The following is an 18,466-nucleotide window of genomic DNA, read 5'->3' on the forward strand; positions in this document are numbered from 1 at the left end:
CAAAACAAAACAAAACAAAACCTCAAACATCTCTCCACCCCTAAAACAAAACAACAAAAGACCAGAGGAAGAAAGGAGAAGTGCTTGTACATGCTGAGGTCAGGTGGTATAGATTCTAATCTGTGTAGGGGAATATTCTTATCTTTTTTTGTTTGTTTTTTTTGAGACAGGGTTTCTCTGTGTAGCGTGGCTGTCCTGGAACTCTCTGTGTAGACCAGGCTGGCCTTGAACTCAGAAATCCGCCTGCCTCTGCCTCCTAAGTGCTGGGATTAAAGGTGTGTGCCTTTAATATAAGTTAATATTCTTATCTCTAGAAGCCACAGAAGGACTCTAAACTGGGAAGGACAAGCTTTCTTGGCTCCAATCTGTAATGCCAGCATTTGAACTTGTGAGCCTGAGGCAGGAAGATTGCCACATCATGTCTGAGGCCAGCCTGTTAAAAAGCAAAAACAGCTAGGGCCTAGCAAACACATAAGTGGATACTCACAGTCAGCTATTGGATGGATCACATGGCCCCCAATGGAGGAGCTAGAGAAAATACCCAAGGAGCTAAAGGGATGTGCAGCCCTATAGGTGGAACAACATTATGAACTAACCAGTACCCTGGAGCTCTTGACTCTAGCTGTATATGTATCAAAAGATGGCCTAGTCGGCCATCTCTGGAAAGAGAGGCCCATTGGACTTGCAAACTTTATATGCCCCAGTACAGGGGAACGCCAGGGCCAAAAAGTGGGAGAGGGTAGGTAGGGGAGTGGGGGGGGGGAGGGTATGGAGGACTTTTGGGATAGCATTGGAAATGTAAATGAGGAAAATACCTAATTAAAAAAAAAAGGAGAAAAAGAAAAAAGCAAAAACAACAAAACAAAGAACTGGCTTATATCAGAAAAGCCTAATTCGGCTTTTGTGTGGTGTGCAGACTCAGAGGGAGGAGATAAGGCAATGCAGAGGCCTTTGAAAGTGATAGGTTAGCCGGGGCGTGGTGGCACACGCCTTTAATCCCAGCACTCGGGAGGCAGAGGCAGGTGGATTTCTGAGTTCGAGGCCAGCCTGGTCTACAAAGTGAGTTCCAGAACAGCCAGGGCTACACAGAGAAACCCTGTCTCGAAAAACAAAACAACAACCACAACAAAAAATTATGTTTGTGTATAGACTAATGTAAAATACACAAATGACTGTGGGTGTGTCTTGGGGACAGAGTGACACCTCTGCTACTTTGTGGCATGTGCACTGTTTGAGCTTGTTTTTCCATTGTTGGAAAAGCAGTTTAGAACGTCCCGGATTTCAGACTTGGGGTTGGCTCCTTAGATAGGATTACTGAGTCGGGGGAGAAGGTGACCAGAAGCCAGGCTGGACTGAGATCTTTCAGACTCCCGCGCCTTTCCTGCAGACCACGTGTCCGGCCTGCGCAGCAACGCCTCCGCCCCGCCGTACAGCGCTCGGCCCCGGTTAGCAGCTTGCAAGCCGCCCCAGCGCCGGCGCTCGCCCACATTGCGCATGCTTCCTCCTGCCGCAGGGCGCCAGTCCTCATTCATCCAGCCCTGCAGGCCGCAGCCCCCTCCTCAAGACCCCTCCCCGAGCGGCGTGCGTCGCGCTTATGTTTGCGTCATCACGCCACGCCATTGCTCGAGCCTGTGAAGATGGCGGCGGCCGTTCTTAGTGGGGCCTCTGCGGGCTCCCCGGCTGGGGCTCCTGGCGGGCCCGGGGGTCTCTCTGCGGTGGGATCCGGCCCGCGTCTGCGTCTGCTGCTGTTAGAGAGCATTTCCGGGTTGTTACAGCCGCGAACGGGGTCCCCCGTGGCCCCTGTGCATCCCCCAATCCAGTGGGCCCCGCATTTGCCCGGGCTCATGTGCTTATTGAGGCTGCATGGGACGGCAGGTGGGGCGCAGGTAAGTCCGTGGCTCCCGCGGTCATCGTGGGGAGGCTGGTGAGGCGGCTGGGCACCGTGGTCCGGCCTTCCTGAAGCTGACACTGGAGCTGTGAGCTCCAGGAGAGCCGAGAGTGGAGAATAGAGCCACTTAACCATTGCGAACGCGATCCACAGACTTCATTACCTGCGCGTTCCCCAGAGCAGTATTAGGCCCCTTTTCTGTTAGGTCATTGATAAGCACAAAGCAATGAAGGGGCTCGGTTCCATCCCAGGTCCCCTGACTAGTTCAGTCCTCCTCAGCGAAACTTCTTTTGGCGGCGTTTTCCCAGGGGTAATTGAACACAAACATTTACTAGCCCTCAGCCAAGGGCCTACCCCTTCCTACTCGGCGCTCCAATTCCCGTCATAGTGGCGATGAGCAAAATGCCGAAACACGAAACTAAATCTGGTATGAGTTTCCTAAACCGGTGTAGAGAGAGTATTTAGAGATTTCTCCAAAAGACCTGGAGTTTAAGATGAACAAGGCTTAGGTAGTGAAAGAAAATTAGAAGGGGTAGTTGAAACGTTAGAGGAACACTCGTGTGGGACGGGTTGGAAAATAAGGGCATTGTTTGGGTTAGGGGGTTAGGTGGTTAAAGAGAGTGGGTAGAGTTGAGGCTGGTGAGATAGGCGGTAGACAATATGTTGTCTACCTGGTTAGGAGCCTGTGCACAAAATATTCACATGCGTTCAGTTCCTACAAGCTAGACACCCAGGTGCCATCCTCAATACGTGGTTTCTTACTTCCATAAGCAGTCTGTGAAGTTCTGCCTTTTTTTTTTTTTTTCTTATGGAGGCAAAGTCTCACTATGTGGCTCAGGCTGGTCTGGAACTATGTAGACCAGGCTGGCCTAGAACTCCCTGAGATCCAGCTGTCTGTGGCTGGGCATCTGCCATCTTGTTCAGCTGTGTGTGTGTTTATGTTGGTGGTTATGGGCCAAGGGTAGCACGGTGCACAGATCAAAGTCTTAGGAACTTTTAGGTCCTAAGGTTCCTGTGTCAAGACAAGGTCTCTTGCCTGTGGTGGACTAGCTAGCCCAAGTGTTTATGTTGATGTTCTTTGGTTTTACCTCGTGTTTCTCAGTAGGGGACGCTGCGATTATAGGTGCTTATACTACTATGGCTGGCTTTCGGGTGGGCTCTGGAAGGCAGGATTGGGTGGCTTATATTCACTGTACTCTCTTCAGACTGTTGGGAATACTCCAGTTAAATCTGCCCTGCTGTGTGTTTTAGAAATCTCTCTGATTTTTTTCAGTGACCTGAGTTTTTGTTGTGAAGCACTTTGACTAGTCCTTCATTAAGCCCTGCACACATGTGCACAGGTGTTCCCCAGTCGGCAGTTGGCACGTTTCTGTAGTGTTATGTCCTCTTCATGACTACTGTGATCTACTGTGGCTATCACCTGGGCTTTGGGCAGCCACTGTGCTGCTTTCTTACTGGTGTTACCTTAGAGGTGTCTGCAGCCTCTCTGTCTCTCTGTCTTTTTCTCTCTGACACACATTTATGCCACAAAGCAGAGAGAAGGGGGAAAAAAAAAGCAATTCCTAGTGAATAATGCACTTAGATGTATGTGATGCATTATGGGGGAGTAGCTGTTGACCACTCTGGCCTTCGAACGTGCAATTTATTATCCTTTGTGTGTAGGGATTGTGGAAAAGCTGTATCACCACTAAGGGGCTGAGTGGGTCTTTTTGTTTCCCCTGGCAAATGCTGAATAAATGTGAACCTGTGGGGTTTTTTTGTTTCTATTTTTATTTTTTTAGGTTTATTCATTTTATGTATATTTTGCCTGAATGTAGTACACATACAAACGTGTGTGTTTGTATACTTGGTGCCCATGGAGGTCAGAAGGGCATCAGATCCACTGGAACTGGAGTTGCAGATAAGTTTGAACCATTACCTGGTAGCTGGCAATTGAACCTGTGTCCTTTGCAAGAGCAACAAGTGTTCTAGCCTTTGTTTATGCATTCCTGGCTGGGATTATGCCTGGCAAGACGGTTTCTCTGTCCTGGAACTTGCTTTGTAGATCAGGCTGGCCCCTGCCTCTTTCTCCCAAGTGCTAGAATTAAAGGCTTGTGCCATTACCAGCGCCTGGCTTCACCTGTATTTTAATGTCCAGTCAGGTGAGTCGGGTGTGGGGTCCCTAGAACTCACTCGAGTCTTGGTTCTGGAGCATTTGGATTGTCTAACTACGGATGCTCAGCCAGTGTTAACCGTATGGATTGTTTATGTACACTTTCCTCCATCTGGGAGATAGGCTGTCAGCACCTAAAGCAATGCTTCTCCTGGAGTAGATGACTACATGTGTACTGGATAGATGGATGGACACTCTCTGCCACCTGACTAAGGACTTTCTTTCTTGTCTTCTTTTTTGGTTTTTCAAGACAGGGTTTCTTTGTGTTAACAGAGCCCTGGTTATCTGGAACTTGCTTTGTAGACCAGGCTGGCCTCGAACTCATAGAGATCTTCCTGTCTTTGCTTCTGGATACTGAGATTAAAGGCATGCGGCACCACAGCTGGCCCTTTTTTTTTTTTTTAGAAGTCATATGTGTGCATGCCTTTGTGCACAAGTGGAGGTCAGAGGACACTTTTGGGAGTCGATTCTCCTAGGATGTGGGTTCTAGGAATCACGTGCAGGTTGTCAGGCTTGGTGGCATGTGTCTTTACGTGCTGACCCATGCAACTGGTTGTGGACTCTTGTTTTGTTCAGTTGTGCCTTTTATCTGAGCAGTGCTGATGTGGGATTAGAAAGGATGGATGATTTGTGGCCTTTGGAGATGTAGGTCTCCTGAGTGGAGTCTGGTGCTTGGGTTACGTGTAAAGGGGCTGATGAAGGAACTTGCTTCTGTGTGAGGGAGGGCTTGGAAGGAGGATAGGTTGAGTCTGTGTTGGTGTGTTCTTGCCTCTAAGGAAGGCAGAACCAGGAGGAAGAGACTTGTTTCTTCTAAGTGACTAAAGAAGGGTTATGAATGATCTGTATTCTTTCAGCCAGTATTCCTGGAAGTCTTTATGCTAAGGGAGGTCTGCTGAGGTGAGCAAGCTTTATTGTTGAAATCTAGTAGATGAGTTGGGGTGTCCTCTTGTTAGCCCTGAAGTCCCCCTCCCCCCTGCACCTGTGGGACATGAGGGAGGAGGTCAGCAAGATAGAATTTGAGAAAACAGACTGACAGACAGACAGCTGATGACCTTTTTGTACTGAGAAAGTGCGCCTTGAGAAAGTCTTCTTGGGCGCTCGGGGTGGGGGGGGCGGAGGGGGGCAATGAGGGATTGGTGAATTTCTTGTGCATCTTTAGTGACCTTTGCCTCATTTGCTCCTGGTTTTTCCCCTCCACATCTAGAATCTTTCAGCTCTTGGGGCATTGGTGAATCTCAGTAATGCACATCTTGGCTCCATCAAAACTCGGTAAGTCGTTACTCTTTAATCCCCTTTCTTCAGGACAATGTGCCTTTAGAAAGTGGGTTGAGCCAGGCAGTGGTGGCGCATGCCTTTAATCCCAGCACTTGGGAGGCAGAGGCAGGCGGATTTCTGAGTTCCAGGCCAGCCTGGTCTACAGAGTGAGTTCCAGGACAGCTGGAGGGTGTGTGTGTGTGTGGGGGGGGGGGGTGGGCTGAGCGTGTATTTGCATATCCTTTGTCCCCACTCCATGGATTCAAGAGATTTTTTTCCATTCCGGGAGCTGCAGGGAGTTTTCTTTTTGTGAGCTCAGCATTTCCATCTCTTAGGTCTCCTGTTCCCACATGAGATTGGCCCTGCCTCCTTTTTTGCTTGCTACTCTACCTCTCTCTGAGTCTTCCATATCTTGGGAGGTAGAAACCATAGGAAATCTGGGGATGGAGTCTTAGGAGCAACAATAAAAATACAAGGAAAGTAAAAGGACAGTCAGGAGGCTTCTGAAGTCTAGCCCACGTCCTTGTCACCCTCTTCTTGCTTGTCAGGTTTGAAGGCCTGTGTCTGCTGTCCTTGTTGGTAGGGGAGAGCCCCACAGAGTTATTCCAGCAACATTGTGTTTCTTGGCTTCGGAGCATCCAGCAGGTGCTGCAGGTAAGGCTTTGCTGTCCTCTGTCCTGCCTAGTGTGGGTCAGTATGGGCATTTAGCGTGGACACGAGCTCCGGGGCAGAATGATGAACACAGTTTTCTGCTTTGTGGACAGAGGAGGTTAAGCTTCCAATAGAGATCTGATAGTTTTACCTGTTAGCTTACTTTACTTCGTTTGCCCTTTCCCGTGCTATAACTCTCAGCTTCACCTGGCTTCCTTGCCCAAGGAGTGACAGCTCTGAAGTTCCTTCTGTATGGGTGTGTGTGTGTGTATGGCTTTGTTAATCTTTTCAAGTTTTAGTCTCTCTCTCAAATCTCTGCTGTGCTTTCTGCACTTAGTTATTCCATAAGCACTTTCTGAGTCCATTGGCAAGCTGTGGACTAAACTCAGAGTGGCTTGGACTCCACTTGGACGACTCTTAAGTCTAATACAGGGACTGGGATATTTTCTTATGAGCTAGGAATTTGCAGATATCAATTTAGAGTCATGAGCCATATGGCTTCCATTAAATGCTATTTTTTTATACCTTTAAAAATAGGGGAAATCCATTCTTAGTTTATGGGCAAAACCAGATATTCACATTATAGTTGGTAAATTCTGTTCTAATGGAAGTCACTTGAACTGATAGTGATGTAACCAACTGTGGAGTGACACCTGTTACAGTAAATAGAGACTGGGACTCTGACCCTATCCAGGGTAGTGTGAGTTAGTTATTAGAGCCATCAGTTTACAAAATGCATTTCTATTCTGATCAATACTTACTTTGGCTGTAAAGTATTCTAAGAGTGTAAAAGCCCCACAGGGGAGGAAGCTGATCATTGGAAGAGCTGCAAACATGGCAGATTGGGGAGGTAAAGGTGGGGTTGGGAAGCTGGCTGGAGAAGAGCCAAGCCATGGATTTTTTTTTTTTTTTTTTTAAATAAGAATTTTGGCTTTTATTCTTTGAGTAGTGGGAGTTCATTAGAGGTTCTAAGTAGTTTTTTTTTTTTTTTTTTTTGCTTCGATAACACAGTGCCACAGATTGAGCAATGCATGAAGAACAGGGTTGTCTGGATCATGGCTCTGGAAGCTGGGAGTGAAAGTTAAGGGGGAAGCATCTCTTGAGGGTCTGCTTGCTCCATTATAGCATGGTGGATGACATCAGTGGGAAATGAGGCTGGGGTGGGAATGAGTGTGTGCTAAGCCTCCTTCTTTAGCAGACCTACTCCTGCAGTAACTGTCTCTCTGACTTAGGGAGGCGTTGTTGTATTGGGGATTAAGAGTTCAGTAGAGGGAATTTGGAGATTGTGCAAACCATAGTGGTGACAGTGAAGCAGTAGTGATGACATTGTCACATTTGAGAATTTCTCTCTGGGTGCTGGGTAAATAACCAGAAAGGAGAGGCCTGAAGCAGAGGGACCAGGAAGGTGGCATAAGAGAGCACTGGCATGGCCTGTAGGAGGACCACTGGTGGAACTGATGGGTAGGTGGGTTTGAGGGAGCCAAGTGAGCAGTCTCACGATTGATTGACTTTTGGGAGAAGATATGACCAGCGTGATCTGTGGTCTTCAGAACATTGGAAGGCAGCCAAGGCTCAGGGAGTAAAGGAAAACACGGAGTGTGGCCTGGAGTGTAGAGTAGCAACCCTTTCAGTAGACCTGAAGAGGACTTCTGTTGGTGTGTTTTACTAGGGAATTGACTACCAGTGCTTAGCCAGCAGTGAGGATGGGGGTGGGTTTTAGTGTGTGTCCTGGCCAGAACTGGGCTCTAAGCGCATCCTGTGCTGAAGCACTCAGTGGGAGGAGGAGTTTTCTGCAGAGGCTTAGTCTGACACAGAGCAAGCCAAGAAGATAACCAGGATTGAGAGTTGGATGGACTCCAAAGGAAGAGGGAGGAGTGAGTGAGATTGTGGGGTTGGATGGACTCCAGGGGGAGTACAGGAGGAACGAGGGAGGGGTGACTTGTGTTTATACTCAGTGGAGCTGGAATGTCATTTTCTGTAAAAGCAAACTTAGGAGCCAAGCGAGACTGGATTGGGAGAAGAGGGATGGACATGGTTAACAGCAGTTCTTGGGATTTGGGGGTGGAGTTTGTATCGGCTCAAGAAAAGAATTTCTAAGATGGGAGCAAAGTAAGCTTGTGCCCATGCTAGTGAGAAGAGAAGAAAGGATAGTATTAAGCCCAGTGAAGGGGTCCGTTATGGGCAGGAGGAGGGGTTTGTAAGCCAGGAAGAAGGGAGACTAATGAAGAAGAATGAGGGAGAATGGGGGTACTTAAAGACCTCAGGGCTTTGTTTTGCTTTGTTTTTTTTTACCTACATTTTCAGGTTTGGGAGTTATAACCTAAAGTAGCCCCTGTCTTTGGCTTCAGTTTTCTCTGCCATAATGAAGGCAAGACCATGCAAGGTGGCACTGGTGGGTTGGGATTTGCAAGTTCATTGGAGAAAGCTAGCTAAAAAGAAATGTAGGATTGCTGGACAGTATCGAAGGCTTGTTTGTAGTCCATGGCCCCAACTATTCTTTCATTGTAAAATTAACGGATTGGTTAAGATGGCTCAGTGGGTAAAGCCACTTGCTGCCAAGCCTGGCAACCTTAGTTCAGTCCTGGACATGATGGAAGGAAAAACTGGCTCCTGAAAGGTGTCCTCTGACTTCTATGCTTCTGCCTCCATAAACAAACAAACAAACAAACGGGGAGGAGAAGAAGAAAAAAAAAGTAAGTGATTTCTGAGATACGATATATAGCCCAGGCTGTCCTCAAAGTCCTGCACACAAGTCACTCTCTTGCCTTAGCCCCTTTGATAGCTAGAACTACAGGCATGACAATGTGCTCGGCTGTTCACCTTTCTTAGTGAGTATTCCTGTATGTGTTGTTGGCACATGGCTTCCTCTGGCTTAGAAGTAGGTATATGCCAAATTATTTTTTTTCCCTTAGGTTCTTGTGAATTTTCCAGAAAGTCCTGAAACCCATGAGTTCCAGGGTGGGTGTATATCAAACTTGGAGAGATGAGGCAGAGAAATGCAGTATGGGAGAATAAAGATTATTGTAATCTCCTAAGCACTCAGATCTTTTAAGTGTGGTTTTGTTACTTTTTTTCTTCAAACAAATTCCTGGGGCCCAGATACATTCTTATTTTATAATTCTTAATTTTTGAGGTTCTGGGGATGGAGCCCAGTGGGTCCTGTGTGCCAGGCCCTGGGTACTAGGATATAAATCCGTCCCTTCTATAGATACCTAGGTTCCTTTTGTAGCCTCCTTATCCTCTTTCCTGTCTGTGGTAATGTGATGGTAATAGTGACATTTGCTGTGGTGTTTCCATTTATCTTATCTCTCTGTCCGTCCATCCATCCATCCATCCGATTAATGTGCATTGGTGTTTTGCTTACATGTATGTCTGTGTGAGGCTGTCGGATCTCCTGGAACTGGAGTTATAGACAGTTGTGAGCTGCCATGTGAGTGCAGAGAATTGAACCCTCTAGAAGAGCAGCCAGTACTCTTAACCACTGAGCCATTTCTCTACCAAGATATTTCTTAAAAGCCCTGTGCTGTTACCTCCTGTCCCTCTTCTGGTGACAGTGAAGGTAAGGTTTGCGGCATGGGTGCTGTTGTTTTTTAGTCTCAGGACTCACCATCCACCATGGAGCTGGCTGTGGCTGTCCTGAGGGATCTGCTCCGATATGCATCCCAGCTTCCTACCCTGTTTCGGGACATCTCCACCAACCACCTTCCTGGGCTTCTTACTTCCTTGCTGGGCCTCAGACCTGAGGTGAGACTTTGCAGTTCTGGTTCTTGCTTATACTGTTTGGATTAAAAAATGTTATGGGAACTGCTTAGGGATTAGGTGTAAGGATAAGAGAATAGTCACTGACTGGAGAAGGGGCCTTATAGGCTGAGGATGGGATAGAAGTATATGGGCTATTGGTGCTTGGCCTCTCCCTTCTGAATTCTGCTTTTCCCACAGTGTGAACAATCAGCTTTGGAGGGAATGAAGGCTTGTGTGACCTATTTTCCTCGGGCCTGTGGCTCTCTAAAAGTAAGTACTTTTGAAACTTTTAAAGCTCTCAACCTTAGAGTCCATCCCTGGCATTTCTAAGTTCTTACCACAATAAGCATGGTATAACAATACTACCATGGAATAGTATCATTTAGTCCTCACAGTGAAGATACTGACTTAAATTACCTACCCAAGATGAAGAGGGCTGGAGCTTTGTCTGTCTGATGCTAGACCCTTTGTCTAACCCGGAAACTCCTTTCCTCATCTCTCCCTCCCTCCTGGCACAGCCCTTTTATTTATTTTTAAATTTAGATTTTTTTTTTTTAAGTTATGTGTATAAGTGTTTTGCCTGCATGTTTCTCTTTGAGCCTCGTGTGCCCCTGGTGCCTGCAGAGGTCAAAAGGTGCTGGATTCCCCTGGAACTGAAGCTAACGGATGGTTGGTTTGTGAGCTGCCGTGTGGGTGCTGGGAATCAAGCTTGAGTCCCATGCAAGAGCAGCCAGTGTGCTTACGGAGGAACTATCTATCCAGCCCCGACCACCTTTGCTCCCTCTTTTTAATGACCCCCACTGAGCTACCCTTCAGGCCCCACCCCTCAGCCCCTTTCTCTTTCTGTCTTGCCTATTTTGGCTCTCTAGATCTGACTTTGTTCCTGAAGCACCAGCAGTTTCCTTCAGGAAGGAGGTGCTACAGAGACTTATTACCTCCTACCCCAATTTCTGGTTTTGTTTTTCATGATTTTAGCTGTCTTTGTTCAGGCAGCAAAAATAGCATGGATTTGTCATGGGTAAGAGACTTGCCACCAAGCCTGACTTGTCTCTCCCTGCCAGTTCCACTGATAGAAGATTTGTTCTTACAGTGCTAACCTGCACTCTTTTCCTGTCCTCATTGAGTCAAAAACTTTTCAGCCTTTTCACTTAAAGGGAGTACTTTATGGCCTCTCTTTAGCCTGCCTGAAGTGACATCACTTGAGATCACCGTAAAGTAAAGGTTGTTTGAGCACAAGCCCTGTGCTGCTGTAATTGTCTGGTAATGGAGGGGCCAGCTAAGCTGCTGAGAGTGAACTGTCTCGCTCGAAAAGTCGTCAGTCTGTTATATTTGTTCTGCTTTATTATTAAGTTGTTAGATTGTGAGGTAAACTTTATGGTAAACTTTATGATAGGTCAGTGTGTACACGAAAAGTATAGGCTGGGGTGGTGCTACCGTCTCATGGCTGAAGCAAGAGTTTGGAGTTGGTATAAACTGTATAGTGAGATAAAAAAAAAAACCAAAACAAAATAAACATAAAATCTATTAGTATTTGGGATCATTTATGATTTCAACCATTTGCTGGAGATGTTGATACATATTCCTTGTGGATACGGGTGTTTGTGTCACTGTTGCCTCCAGTATGTGACGCCTCAAAGCAGGTATTTTTAGTGAACCTATGTGTACTGAGTCTTCATTTTCATATGGCTGCTCTTATCCACAGCTAATAGAAGTTGTAAGTGGAGCCGGGTGTGGTGCTGCACGCCTTTAATCCCAGCACTCGGGAGGCAGAGGCAGGTGGATTTCTGAGTTCGAGGTCAGCCTGGTCTACAAAGTGAGTTCTAGGACAGCCAGGGTTATACAGAGAAACCCAGTCTCAAAAAAAAAAAAAAAAAAGTTGTAAGTGGGCAGAACAGGATTTCTGTTTTTTCTTTTGTACCGTGGAGTGAACTCAGTCCAATCACTGAGTTCTATCCTTGGTCACCTCAGAGTTACAATTTAATTTTATAAAACAAAAATACCTGGAATCACAAACTTTCTGTTTGTATTAAGTTCTGTTTCAATTAAAGTGTTCCAAAACAGTTTAAAAAGTATTGATAGGGCTGGCAAGATAGCTTAGTGGATAAGGCATAAGCCTGATGACTTGAGTTTGATTTCCTAGAACTTCCGCATAGTGGAAGGTGCAGATGATCAGTCACTGTGGCAGATCTGCTCCGTCTGCTTGTGTGAGGTCAGCAGGGTCTTCGGTCAAGCAAGCTAGATCTAGGGAGCTGGTCTCTAGTAAGAAGTTATGGAAAGCAAGTATCAGGCTTGCTCACATCAAGGAACTAGAAGGGAAGGGAGAACTGGAAACTCGGGGTGGCTGAACCCTGCTTCTGGTAGGAGCAAGTCTAACATATTTACAATGACACCATTACGGTGTAGAATTAGAATTCACTATAGAGCTAGGTGGTGTTAATTCTTTGATTTGAATTTGTGGTGCGTGTAGCTGGTAGGGTAAGGTGTTCCCTTTATACTTGGAAAGGGACAGTGAGCTCATCACTGACAGTCCTCTCATGAGCATAGCTGTTTGCAGTTAAAATTGAGAGATAAACTACATTCTACTTACAGGTCACTGAAACTAATGGTGGCCTTTCCCCTATTACACGTTCATGAGCTCCTTTTATTCTACCCCAAATAAATTGTGGACCTTAGGTTGAACACTTACTCTAGGCTTTCTTGTATCAGGCAGAGGTTTGCTGATAGACAGTGGAAACTCTGAGATTGATTGCCTTCATTTTGCTGTCTAGCCTGTCCTTGTGACCCAGTCCTCTATCCATCCCTCTGGATAGTGCATTCATTTTAGCTGGGCCTCATATATGGCTCAGCGTGCAGAGTTGGTCAATGGGCAGTTCTGTTTTTCAGAACTGTCATTTTGGCTTCAGAAAGAAGCCAAAAGGTGACTGTCACTTGCAAAAACTAGCAGAGGGAGCCCAGTTGTTTTTATGGCAGGAAGGAGGTCCTTTCTCCCAGTAAGGAGGCTCAGAACCAGAGCTCATGTGCTGGGTCTCTACCCCAGAAACATACTGTTAATGGCTGTCATCACCCCATGGATGCATCATGCTTCCTGTGTCTATAGGAAAGTCAAACCTCAGGTAGAAGGACTGCTATGGACACTCTTCTCGGCATTGCTCCATGGCTTCTTCCTTTCTCCCTTCCTCCAGGGAAAGCTGGCTTCCTTTTTCCTGTCTCGATTGGATTCCTTGAACCCTCAGCTCCAACAGGTAAAGAGAAGGGAGAGGCACTAATAAGTACGGGGATCTGGTCTGAGACATCGTTTACAGCTTATTCTTAGCTGTTAATTGTACAGCATTTGGACCCTCTTTTCAATTTCTTCCTCCTAACATACACAATTACTGGCTTTCGTACTCTTAGGGATTCTGCCTCGCTGTTACTTGAACTTGTTGAGCTCTGTATTCTGGGGCATTAGTGGGGTGGGAGACCTATGGCCAAGCTAGTTCCTCTCTGACCAGCTTTCTGCCCTTCTGCAGCTGGCCTGCGAGTGTTACTCCAGGTTGCCCTCGTTAGGTGCTGGCTTTTCCCAGGGACTGAAGCACACAGAGAACTGGGAACAGGAGCTGCACAGCCTGCTGACCTCACTGCACAGCTTACTGGGGTCCCTGTTTGAGGAAACAGAGCCTGGTAGGGAACAGGGCTGTAGTCTGGAGATGGGTTGGAGAGCGTGGCAGGAGGGAACAAGTGTGGTCCACGGAGGCCGGGCAGTGGGTTTCTGGGTGACATGGATGAGAACATAAGTGGGTAATCTAGTATAAATGAAAAAGAGTGGGGGCTGGAGAGGGGTTCAGTGGTGAAGGACACTGGCTGTTCTTCCAGAGGACTGGGAATTGATTCTCAGCACCCACATGGCAGCTCGTACAAAGGGAAAAGGAGGGATGGGAGAAAGGCAGAGTGTATAGGTGGTTGTATTGCTGCCCAGCTCCTGTGCAGAGTGAAGGCCCTGGAATAGAGATACTGCTTTCCCACTCAGAAGATGGTAAAACTCATGTCCTCCTCCAGCTTCGGCAGAGGTTTTCAGGCCTGGCCCGTTGCCTGGGGCTCATGCTCAGGTGTGTGGCTACTGAAGGGAACGGGCTTGGGGCTGGAAGGTGTGGTGGGTGTGTGGAGTCAGCTAGGGTGACTGCTCTGAGGGTCTCTTTGTTCTGTTTCTCTAGCTCTGAGTTTGGGGCTCCTGTGTCCGTTCCTGTGCAGGAAATCCTGGACCTCATCTGCCGGATCCTTGGTATCAGTAGCAAGAATATTGTGAGTGGACTTTGCCTTTGCATTGTAGTCTTGCTTAAGACCCTGGCCACCTGGACAATACCCAGCTGTCATCTCTGAAAGTGTCCCTGTGGCATGTGCAAGTGTCGTGGACTCCCTCACACAGGGTAGAGCCACCTGTGGTCAGTGCAGACAGTGCAGGTTGGGGATGAGCCAAGGTGTCGTTAATGGGCTCCTACATGGTCAAGTTCTCCTACGGGATGGGAGATGGGCTTGGGTTGAGCTGGGCCAGGGAGTTGGTTCATGTTGTATAATCTGATATACCTGCTCTGTTTCTGTCTTTCTCTGGTTCTTTTCCATCTTAATGTTGCTGAATTTTCTCCAGAACTTGCTTGGAGATGGTCCCCTCAGGTTGCTGCTGCTGCCTTCTCTGCATCTTGAGGCCTTGGACTTGCTCTCTGCCCTGATCCTTGCGTAAGTAAGCTTGGTCATGGTGTGGAGAAGGGAATGAACATACTGGAAATGAAGGCCACCGTTCCATCCTCTGCCCCTAGGTGTGGAAGCCGACTTTTGCGTTTTGGTGCCCTGATCAGCCGTCTGCTTCCCCAGGTTCTCAATGCCTGGAGCACTGGGAGGGATACTCTAGCTCCAGGCCAGGAGAGGCCTTACAGGTGATTGTCCACGAGGGCGGATAGAGTGGAGAGGGTGGATGAGAACATCAGGAGCCCCAGGGCTCTGGCATGTCAGCTCTCCTTCATACCCTGCTTTTCTTACTCCTTCTCCAGCACCATTCGGACCAAAGTGTATGCTATCTTAGAGCTGTGGGTGCAGGTTTGTGGGGCCTCAGCAGGTGTGCTTCAGGGAGGAGCCTCTGGAGAGGCCTTGCTCACCCACCTGCTCAGTGACATCTCCCCTCCAGCTGATGCTCTTAAGGTGAGTGAGACCTTGGCTCCTGTTCCCCTGGCTCCTGTGCCTATTTCCTGACTGACTGTCCTGACTTCCTGTTTGCCTGTACATGTGACTGTGTTTCCTTTTACCACAAGCTATGCAGTACCAGGGGAAGCTCTGATGGAGGTTTGCAAAGTGGGAAGCCAAGTGCTCCTAAGAAGCTCAAGCTCGATATGGGGGAAGCTTTGGCTCCACCTAGCCAAAGGAAAGGAGATAGGAATGCCAACAGTGACGTGTGCGCAGCTGCACTGAGAGGTGGGTTGGTGTGAACTGGTCATCCAGTTGGCAGAGTAGAGCACATAGGTGCAGAGGCAGCCGTGCAACCTTGAGAACATTCTGCCCTGCTTTTAGTTTGGGGATCTGGTAGTTTCTCCTGATCTTCTAAGATCTCAGTTTAATTTAGTCAAGCACTTTATATATGCGCTTGTGTGGCAGGGACAGTATGAGCACTTGTGGGTAGGGATCCAGGGATCCATGCCAGTGGGGTTCATGTGCAGGGTAGAGCAGGATGCTGGTGGGGATTCCCTGCATCTAATGCATCTGAGAATGGAGCCAGAAGTTAAGTGGATGCCGTGATGTTAGGTGACTCTCCTTCGGGTATTCTTACTACCTGCTATCTATCTCATTGTCCAAGGTGAGGCCAGTTCTCAGTATATACATGTAGTAAATTACCAGCATTATCTGTCATCCCCATTTTACACTGGTAAATGCCTTGCCCAGGGTAAACAATAACAGAACTGGATGCTCCCTGCTAGGCTGTGTGCCCTTGCCTTCCTGTCTGCCTTTGACATACCATTCTCTTCTCAGGCCTCAGCCGGACCATCCTTATGTGTGGGCCTCTCATCAAGGAGGAGACTCACAGGGTTAGTTAGTAGGGATGGGTCCTGATGGAGGGGAGGGGCCACTGTTCTGTGCATTGGGAGTGTTTACCCCAAAGGTGGATCCACTGAAAGCTGGGAACGAGGTGCTGGCTCTGAAGGTGATGTTTCTAGACTCACGCTATTTTCTTTTCAGAGACTTCATGATCTAGTCCTGCCTCTGGTCATGAGTGTCCAGCAGGGTGAGGTCCTGGGCAGCTCTCCTTACAACAGTTCCTGCTGTCGCCTCGGGCTCTACCGCCTGCTGCTGGCTTTATTGCTGGCACCTTCCCCTCGGTGCCCTCCTCCTCTTGCCTGTGCCCTGAAAGCTTTCTCTCTTGGCCAATGGGAAGATAGTCTTGAGGTAATTGCTGACTGAGTCAGATCTGATCCTGGGTTCTCTTGTTCTGATGCTTGCCTCGTGAGACCCTGTGTTCCTGACATTCTTGCCCTTCCTTTCTTCCTTCCTTCCTCAGGTCTCCTCTTTCTGCTCAGAAGCTCTGGTGACCTGTGCTGCTCTGACACACCCCCGAGTACCTCCTCTACAGAGCTCAGGCCCTGCCTGCCCCACTCCTGCCCCCGTCCCTCCTCCTGAGGCCCCATCTTCATTCAGGGCCCCGGCCTTCCATCCTCCAGGCCCCATGCCCTCCATAGGTGCTGTGCCATCTACAGGCCCATTGCCCTCAGCAGGCCCCATTCCCACAGTAGGCTCTATGGCGTCCACAGGCCAAGTGCCCTCTCGCCCTGGACCTCCCGCAACAGCCAACCATTTAGGCCTCTCTGTCCCAGGCCTGGTATCTGTTCCACCCAGGCTCCTTCCTGGCCCTGAAAACCACCGTGCAGGCTCCAGTGAGGATCCTGTCCTTGCTCCTAGTGGGACCCCTCCGCCTAGCATACCTCCAGATGAAACTTTTGGGGGGAGAGTACCTAGGCCAGCCTTTGTCCACTACGATAAGGAGGAGGCATCTGATGTAGAGATCTCCTTGGAAAGCGACTCTGATGACAGTGTGGTGATTGTACCTGAGGGGCTTCCCTCCCTGCCACCTGCACCACCCTCAGGCACTCCTCCCCCTGCGGCTCCTGCTGGCCCACCAACAGCCTCGCCTCCTGTGCCAGCTAAGGAGGATTCTGAAGAACTGCCTGCAACCCCAGGGCCCCCACCCCCACCTCCACCCCCACCCCCACCCGCCTCTGGTCCTGTGACCCTTCCTCCACCCCAGCTGGTCCCTGAAGGGACTCCTGGAGGGGGAGGACCCACAGCCATGGAAGAAGATTTGACAGTTATTAATATCAACAGCAGTGATGAAGAGGAGGAGGAAGAAGAGGAAGAGGAGGAAGAAGATGAAGATGAGGAAGAAGAAGACTTTGAGGAAGAGGAAGAAGATGAAGAAGAATATTTTGAAGAGGAAGAGGAGGAAGAAGAGTTTGAGGAGGAATTTGAGGAGGAAGAAGGTGAATTAGAAGAGGAAGAAGAGGAGGAGGAAGAAGAGCTAGAAGAGGTAGAAGATGTGGAGTTTGGTTCAGCAGGGGAGGTGGAAGAAGGTGGACCTCCACCCCCAACACTGCCACCTGCTCTGCCACCTACAGACTCGCCCAAAGTACAGCCCGAGGCAGAACCTGAACCTGGGCTCTTATTGGAAGTTGAGGAGCCAGGGCCAGAGGAGGTGCCTGGCCCTGAGACTGCTCCTACCCTGGCCCCTGAAGTGCTCCCCTCCCAGGAGGAGGGGGAGCAGGAAGTGGGAAGCCCTGCAGCAGGGCCGCCCCAGGAGCTTGTTGAAGAGTCCTCTGCTCCCCCTACCCTGCTGGAAGAGGGGAATGAGGGTGGAGGTGACAAAGTGCCACCCCCACCGGAGACACCTGCAGAAGAAGAAATGGAGACAGAAGCAGAAGTTTCGGCTCCTCAGGAAAAGGTGAGAGGATTAGCTGTGGAGGACCCTGGGTGAGGAGTGGAGCTGGCAAGGCAGCTCTGCTGGGGAACCGGTACTACAGTCAGGCTGTGTGTGTGTGTATAGATATATAGAGATATATCAGGTTCTGTGTGTGTGTGTGTGTGTGTGTATAGATATATAGATATCTATCTCCAGTTGTTGGGGGACCCACATGGAGCCTGAGCTGCAAGTTTGTTACGGGGGCAGGGCACACTCAAAGGAGAATGTGATGGGGAGGGACTCTGGGAGGGATATAAATAAATAAATGTAAAGGGGTCATGGTGAGGGCTGGGGGTGGGGGGGGGGTTGCTCCAGTCCGACTTCTATGTGTGACTTTGAATTTTGTGCCTTTGTCCCTAAAAGGAGCAAGATGATACAGCTGCCATGCTGGCTGATTTCATCGATTGTCCCCCTGATGATGAGAAGGCACCACCTGCTACAGAGCCTGACTCGTAGCCCCTTCTGCACCCCGTCACTTTGTATCCAATAAAGTTCTGTCTGTAGACCCTGTGCTGCTTTGGCTCTGCCACACTTCCCAGCCTCGAGCCTGAGTGAGTGCTGGATTTGCTGCACCCCCTCTGATGTCCCCACTGTTGTCTTCAGGGACCCGAGGAAGAGCCACTGGCTAAGAGAAGCACTCAGCCAACTGCCTGTCACTAAGTTAGTGTTGGAGTTGTCCTCTGCTCTTTTCTGCAGGTGCTAGCTATGTAGCCCAGGCTGGCCATAAAATCCAGTCTTGGGTAAACTTTCCTTGTTCCAGGGGCTGAAGTTGTAGATTTGCCCCTGCGCACAAGCATGTCTGCTTTTCTGA

The 18,466-nt window shown here is 48.8% G+C and overlaps 1 protein-coding gene across 1 annotated transcript; it reads left to right on the forward strand.

Moving 5' to 3' along the window:
• Positions 1–1,604: 1,604 nt before the first annotated feature.
• On the forward strand, positions 1,605–18,165 carry Pelp1 (proline, glutamate and leucine rich protein 1). Its single transcript, XM_021177909.3, has 17 exons — positions 1,605–1,886; positions 5,245–5,309; positions 5,843–5,948; positions 9,540–9,689; positions 9,885–9,956; positions 12,869–12,928; positions 13,196–13,346; positions 13,642–13,771; positions 13,877–13,964; positions 14,308–14,396; positions 14,477–14,593; positions 14,708–14,855; positions 14,966–15,125; positions 15,678–15,733; positions 15,885–16,091; positions 16,204–17,637; positions 18,019–18,165. The coding sequence occupies exons 1-17, from the start codon at positions 1,638–1,640 to the stop codon at positions 18,109–18,111; spliced, it is 3,375 nt and encodes a 1,124-aa protein (XP_021033568.2). The 5' UTR covers positions 1,605–1,637; the 3' UTR covers positions 18,112–18,165.
• Positions 18,166–18,466: the final 301 nt, after the last annotated feature.

This window comes from Mus caroli, unplaced genomic scaffold (assembly GCF_978045245.1).
Source record: "Mus caroli unplaced genomic scaffold, Mus_caroli_1 scaffold_13, whole genome shotgun sequence".
NCBI lineage: Eukaryota > Metazoa > Chordata > Mammalia > Rodentia > Muridae > Mus > Mus caroli.